The sequence below is a fragment of the Astatotilapia calliptera genome, chromosome 6 (genome assembly GCF_964374335.1).
Source record: "Astatotilapia calliptera chromosome 6, fAstCal68.1, whole genome shotgun sequence".
NCBI classification, from domain to species: Eukaryota; Metazoa; Chordata; class Actinopteri; order Cichliformes; family Cichlidae; genus Astatotilapia; species Astatotilapia calliptera.
In genome coordinates, this window is record NC_137427.1 from 497501 (window position 1) to 505000 (window position 7500).

The 7500-nt window shown below is 49.6% G+C and overlaps 1 protein-coding gene across 1 annotated transcript in view; it reads left to right on the top strand.

Annotated features, from left to right (window-relative positions):
- Positions 1–355: 355 nt before the first annotated feature.
- The window catches only part of LOC113023505 (calpain-2 catalytic subunit-like), a 12357-nt gene continuing 5212 nt past the window's right edge, over positions 356–7500 (top strand). Inside the window, exons 1-8 of the mRNA XM_026169566.2 lie at positions 356–706; positions 1198–1267; positions 4472–4590; positions 5537–5670; positions 6158–6326; positions 6497–6580; positions 6660–6745; positions 7376–7441. Of these exons, the coding sequence (XP_026025351.1) occupies positions 470–706; positions 1198–1267; positions 4472–4590; positions 5537–5670; positions 6158–6326; positions 6497–6580; positions 6660–6745; positions 7376–7441 (965 nt within the window). The 5' untranslated portion in view covers positions 356–469. The remainder of the gene's footprint in view (positions 707–1197; positions 1268–4471; positions 4591–5536; positions 5671–6157; positions 6327–6496; positions 6581–6659; positions 6746–7375; positions 7442–7500) is intronic.

The following is a 7500-nucleotide window of genomic DNA, read 5'->3' on the forward strand; positions in this document are numbered from 1 at the left end:
CTGGTTCTGCTGGAGGTTTCTTCCTGTTCAAAGGGAGTTTTTCCTTCCCACTGTCCAAAGTGCTCATAGGGGCTCATATGATTGTTGGGTTTTCTCTGTATCTATTATTGTGGGCTCTACTGTACAATATAAAGCGCCTTGAGGCGACTGTTGTTGTGATTGGGTGCTCTGTAAAACTGAAGGTGATCAGAATGGGCGGGGCAGCAGAGCACTGATAATGATGGTGGTAAGTGTGCGTGGGTCTGTGTGTGTGCGTGATATGATGTCTTAAATACAGTAAACACGTCGCGTGCTGTGTTTCCCTGCTCAGAGGGAGGTGTACGTCTGAGCGGTTGGAGGTGGGTGGAGGCTGGCAGAGGCTGTGGCTCCTCCTCTGGTTCGGGGCGCGGTCTGCGTGGGGAAAACTTTGAGCAGCTGAAGTTGTTGGAGTTTACAGCCGTGTGATCTTCCTCCTCTCCTCCTCTTCATCATGTCCGGCGTTGCGTCCACTCTGGCCAAGAAGCGCGCTCTGTCCGCGGGCTTTGGCACCAACGCGAACGCGGTCCCGTACCTGAACCAGAACTTCAACGCGCTGCGCGCCCAGTGCCGTTCCGCGGGCAAGCTCTTCTGCGACCCGACGTTCCCCGCCGCGCCCGAGTCTCTGGGCTTCAACGAGCTGGGCCCGAGCTCCTACAAGGTCCGCGGAGTCAGCTGGAAGAGGCCCACGGTGAGAACCGGGACCGGGGGGGAGGGGTGGTTGTGCCTGATGGAAAAACACACTGTTTGGTACCCAGAGAGATTTTCACAGATGATAATCTCACAGACCTGTGAGAGGAGCAGGCCTCCGGCAGGGACATGAAGGAGCAGAGAGGAGTTTTGGTGAATCTCTGCTCCGTTTCATAAAATGCGTCCCTTCAATCTTAAGCATGCGCACTGAGTCACTCCCTGATGAGTCAGTGCTTGCTGCTGCGGGAGGAATAGCAGTGAGGGAGCGGTGGGCGTGCACGCAGACAGTGAGTCCGACCAGCTGTTTCAGGTGGAGGAGCTGAGGTTAACCTGAGAGCTTCAAGTGATGGTGTGCGTGCGTGTGTTGGGAGCAGATTCAGTCTGAGGAGCAATCTGAATCTGGACACACACCCCAGCAGCTCTGTGTTCCCCACTCTGAGTGGGCGTGGCCCTGACCAGCATCATTAACACTGTCTCTGGTTTGTCTTCCAGGAGCTCGTCTCTAAACCGGAGTTCATCGTGGGCGGGGCCACCAGGACTGATATCTGCCAGGGCGCACTGGGTGAGTTTCCTACTGTCTCTGAGCACATCTCACCCGGTCTGTGCTGGCTGCCACGCCTCCTGAGCGTTCAAACTCATTGAGCCGATTTAACGAAAACCAATCCGAGAGCAGTGCTGGTGTGACATCACTCACAGCTTCAGTCAGCTGAATTCTCATTTTGAATCAGACTGCACAGAGGTCAGAGGCCACAGAGCTTTCAGCCATAAAAGGATCTGTGAAATGGTCAGCTGATCGATTCTGACCCCATTTCGTCGTCATGGAGACCTCAGCAACAGCCCTTTACTCAGTAAAGCGCTGCGCTTTTCATTTCAAACTTTATTTATTCCACAAACAAACCAGAGCGCATCTCCCCGACTGCCGCGCTGTCACGCTCTTTCATGGTTTATGACATTTTATTATGATGTGATGACGTCAGGATGTTCTGACGTCCTCGTGATGTCACAGGGTGTCATAACGAAAGAATAAAGTGTGTTGTACAGCTCTCGCTATTTATTACTCAATATGGGTTCTTACATGTTTAATAACAAGCTTATTAACATGTTAATAAACCCGTTTAATAACATGTTAATAAACCCGTTTAATATCATGTTAATAAACCCGTTTAATATCATGTTAATAAACCCGTTTAATAACATGTTAATAAACCCGTTTAATAACATGTTAATAAACCCGTTTAATAACATGTTAATAAACCCGTTTAATAACATGTTAATAAACCCGTTTAATATCATGTTGGCATGCAGCCAGGAGGCAGCCTGGGATTGAACCACCGACCTTCTGATTAGTGGCTGACCTGCTCTGCCACCTGAGCTACAGCCACCCCCAATAATGTTAATAAACATGTTATTAAACATGTTTATTAACATAAACATTAACAGGTTTATTAACATGTTAATAAACCTGTTTAATGACATGTTTATTTTATTAAACATGTTAATAAACATGTTAATAACACATTTAATAACATGTCATTCTGCCTCAGGCCGTCGTTGTCGCACAGACAGAGGCTGCAGAATCATTTCCACCTTAAAAGGCAGAAAGAAAACAAAGTTGCCATGACAATGCTCTCAGCTGGTTCAGTCTAATCTCCTTCATGCCACACACACACACACACACACACACACACACACACACAAAGATAGTATCTCTGTGGTCACATGATCACAGGCTTTAAAGTCTCAGGCTCACAGTTGGGGGGGGGGGGGGGGTCACATGCCCCCTCTCCATCAAATTGCTGAAGAACTTTTATTTTAATGAGAAGCAGCTGAGCGGCTCTGCCACGCTGGTCCCTGATTGGCTGAACAGGAAGCAGCAGACAGGAAAAGGCTACCAGCCATTGTTAGAGAGAGAGCGAGGGGCATGAGCTGTCAGCCAATGAGGACACACCCTCACACACACACTCACACACGCCTGTGTTTGCAACTCTTTGAGGACATCCTGCTGTCACATGACTCACAGCCTGAAATTGAGTCTGGTTCCATGTGGACCCTGATCCAGATGTGGACCTGATCCAGGTGTGAGCGTGCCTGCAGCCCGGCGGTCCTCACAGGGACACAAACCCAGTGCCTGTGTGGTGGTGGATGAGTCATGTTCGTGCCTCGGTGAAACCCCAGAGCACTGTTGTGTAACGCTGAGCTGCGATTAGAGGCGGAGCTCTGTCTCTGGATGTTTGTGGTCACAGGCTTCTTTCGCTGCACTCACTTCCTGCGGCGCTGTCTGAGTTCCTCCCTAGGCGTCACGGCGGTCGAGCGAATAATTAAAGTGTGAGCTGAGGTTTTTCTTGCTTTTGCATGACAGGAAGCAGAGCGTCTGTCTGAACATGTGATGATGATGATGATGAATACCTGTGGCAGCGTGTTTTTTTTCTCCGGGCTCTGTTAGAAAAGTGTGACCTGTAACGGTGTGCACCAATCAGAGCTGGGCATATTTTCAGGGTTAAACTGCACGCTAATCTCATTAGCGTCTGTGCAGCCTGTAGGGGGCAGCACTAACCAGCCACTCCAGACCTGCAGTTCCTCTGACGTCCAGCGGTGGCAGCAGTGAGTCAGTGCCCATAGACTCCCATGTTAAAACAAACATGTTTACAGCCTGATACTCAAACTGATCGATCTCTGTAGGTAGTTTCATCCTTCATAGCAAGTTTCAAGTTTCAGATTTTATTGTCATATGCAGATAAACAGCATAGCAACATTTACCCGTAATGAAATTTGTTGGCTCGTGCTCCTCAGCTTTACATGAACATATAGAAGTGTGCAGTTATATTAAAGAAGAAAATAAAAATAATAATAAAAATAACAAAATACTAAAGTATTCAATATTAGAGAATGTAAGAACGCTGTTTCGTATTTACAGTTGTGTAAAAGCTGTGCAATGAGGATTTAAAGTGGTTAAAGTGACTGTGTCGAGTCCTGTATTTGTAGTGAGTGTGTAATGGTGTGTGCAGAATGTCAGCAACTGGGGGAGCATGACTGTAACACAGGACACGCGCACACGACTGGTTAATGCTTAGACTGTCTTTTATTGAGAAATAATCTGCGGTTTTTGGCGCCCGCCTCGGACGCAGCCACTCCGACTCTCTCCCAGCATCACCTGCTCCTTCTCACTGCGGACACAGATAAGACACATCTCCCTCAATAAAACAGTCCTGTACAAGTCACTGTGTCACCCCTCCTCTGCAGCAGGCCAGCAGACCACGCCCCCGCCACAATGATTTTATAATGGATTAGGGGGCGCGGCCTCTTTGACCGACAGGTGGATGGTGACACAGTAGCTGCTAGCTTGACCCGAGCTGGATCTCTGGACCCTGTTTCTGCAGCGTCTTTAATGATGCCATGTGACCACTAACCTGGCTGCTGTGAGGTTACTGTATGACGAAGGCTTATGATTGTTTGTTACTGATTAGCAGGTGTGTGTGTGAGATAGTACTTGTCTAAATATAACCATTTCCTGAAATGACCCAATGACTGCTTGGCCCTCCAGCTGTCATTTCCTGTGGCGGTCACCTTTGACCGCGAGCACCACAGATGCAACACGTTTGATTAAAACCCAGTGAAAGAGGCGATCATGGCTTTAGTGCGGAGGATGTCATAAGGGCCAATCAGGTGTAAAACATATTTATGAGTGTTTTAGTTGTAACAGGAAGTAAGGCCTGCAGGGGGCAGTGCTGAGGAGTGGGCGCTGACTGAGTGTTTCCTGTCTGTCCAGGTGACTGCTGGCTGCTGGCGGCCATCGCCTCTCTGACCCTGAATGAATATGTGATGGCCAGAGTTGTTCCCACGGACCAGGACTTTGGGGACAGCTACGCCGGCATCTTCCACTTCCAGGTAACTAATGTGTGATTCTGTGAAACACCTGTACAGGTTGATGTTGTCAGGCCTCGCTGACGTAAAGCTGGACCCTGTGGAGCTGCGTCAGCGGCCGGCGGCAATCGGCAGAAAGCTGCGGCTCTCACAACAACGCCAGCAGCCATGTTTGTCACGCCTCACGCTCCACCAAGCTTTCCACTCACGTGGGAGTTTATGTGTTAGTGCTTCATGCCGGGCACGGCAGCGAGCTGGGCGGGGCCTTGTAATTACTGAGAGTTATGCTTTTGTTGCTGAAGCTTCTGTTTATGACGGGGGCACGCCCTGCAGAAACAATACTGCGTGAGTGTGTTATTCCTGCTGTGTGCGAGGACTCACTGAGTGTGGGTCGTTAAACCCCGAGAGAGAGAATCCAGCAGAAACACAAGCGACCAATGACCTCGCAGATACAGAGCGACCTCTGAAGGAGGACGGCGCAATAACCTTATCTTTCTGCTTTTCCTGTAACTCGACCTGTGTGAGGTGTTTTCAGCGCAGTGTTCTGACCGATGCATGAAACCATCTGTTTTTCATGCCTTTCTGTCTCTCTACACGGTGTGCTGCGGGGAAACGCCCGTTCTAGCATTTGAGTCTGAGGTTGGTTTGGAGCACCTGACCTTCAGCCCTACTCTGAAGCATCACGCCGCTCGGGTCTCACTGTTACTGGTCCGTGAGAAATGGGCTGCTGTGATTGGTCAGAATTCACCTGCGATAAGTTCATAAATGTTATTTTTACTTTTACAGAAATGAAAACACGTTCAGCCTTTTGTTTGCTTAAAAACTGAAACCTAAAAATATTCTCACAGCTGTTATTGAAGTGGGTGGGCCCTGACCATTAGACCCGCCCACAATGCAGTGATAGGTTGCAAATTCACAGAGACTTTTAAAGTAAAAGCCTGACATTCTGTCCTCTGCTGTCCCTCCGCAGTTCTGGCAGTTCGGTGAGTGGGTGGACGTGGTGATCGACGACCGGCTGCCGGTCAAAGACGGCAAGCTGATGTTTGTGCACTCGGCCGAGGGGAGGGAGTTTTGGAGCGCCTTGTTGGAGAAAGCCTACGCCAAGTAAGACCCGCCTCAACCAAAGGGAGAGGAGCAGGACCAGGGCAAAGGCTTCTGGGAATCAGGAGCCTGGGGTTTCTGACAGTCAGAAAATTCAGATTGTCTGGAACTGAGATGTTTATCAACCCTTATAACAAAATCCACAAACGTTTTTTGGCTATATGTTGTGTATAATATGTTTTTATATTTATTTATTATATAGTTTTGTATCGCATTTGATACATTCGGCAGTTTTGGCAACAATTTTGGACAAAAACATAGTTTAGTCTGTAACATGTTGAAATTATGTCGAGTATTGATCACGTTGATGAGATGGAGGTCTCAGAAACTCATGTATCCAATATGATATAACAGGCTTTACAGGGTAAACCTCACATTCACGCCCAGGGTTAGTGCATGGGAGCTTCTGACCCCCGCCGTGGATGCTCTTGGTCTTCTGGTGCTCTGAAAGGGCTCTACCTTCATGCCATTCTGTGCTCTTTGTGTGCAGAGTGAACGGCTGCTACGAGGCGCTGTCTGGCGGGTCCACCACTGAGGGCTTCGAGGACTTCACCGGCGGCATCGCAGAGGACTACGACCTCAAAAAGCCCCCTTCCAACTTGTTCCAGATCATCAAGAAGGCGCTGGAAGCTGGATCGCTGCTGGGTTGCTCCATCGATGTGAGTGTGGAGAGAAACCATCTTTTTCCTTCAGTTAGTGAGGTTCTCTCAGATTCTCCGAGGTGTGTTTCGGGATTATTCGATGGAGGAGGCGAAAGCCGGGGTCGGAGTTGGGTTGTTGGCCTTGGACTCGGGGTCAGTGGTGATGTGCTGTGCTTGTCTCTCTGCAGATCACGAGCGCCGCAGACTCTGAAGCTGTGACTCATCAGAAGCTGGTGAAAGGCCACGCCTACTCGCTGACGGGCGCCGTGGAGGTAACGTCAAAAGAGAAGCAGTGAGGATGAGACGGAGATGAAGGAGGAGGAAGTGACACGTAACTGTTTTCATTCCCAGGTGAACTACCGAGGGCGTCAGGAGAAGCTGGTGAGGATGAGGAACCCGTGGGGCCAGGTGGAGTGGACGGGACCGTGGAGTGACGGGTAACCAACTCAGCCTGAGAGTGCCTCCAGCTGCTCGAGCTCAGTTTGTATCTGCTAAAATGTCTGAAGTCAGGCTAGGACGACAGATCAGCTGACAGTAAACCTGCTGAAGTTATCTGAACTCCAGCTGCCGTCACCCTGGTTACTAGCAGGTGGCCTCTGATTGGCTGTGCAGAGTTTAGTGAGTGGTCTTTTCACTCGAGTGCACCGATGAACAAAAACAGATGCTGGGGAAAAAGCCATTTAACCAGAGTAGCAGCGTGTGGAGGTCACCGCACCCGCCCCACCTGTAGGGCAACCTAACCGGTTACAACAAAACACATACCTGTCCTGCAGGGTACCTTCAGTGCTGAAGCCTGATTGGTCGGTCCAGTTACCTGTTCTAAGAAAGCAGGATGTGGAACGACAATCAAACATGCTGAGTCACTCCAGCACCACATCACAACAACGGTCGCCTCAAGGTGCTTTATATTGTAAGGTAGATCCTACAATAATACATGCAGAGAAACACCCAACAGTCACATGACCCCATGTGAGAAAGCACCTTGGCGACAGCAGGAAGGAAAAACTCCCTTTTAACAGGAAGAAGGTTCAGAACTCTGAGGCTTTGATCGGTTCTGCTCTTTGCAGGTCGTCTGAGTGGAACTACGTGCAGGGGGAGTGTCCTCACAGCAACGCAGAAGATGGAGAGTTCTGGTAGGCGGAGTCTCTGTGCGCACTGCACACCTGCTGACGCCGGAAGCTCAGGTGTGCTG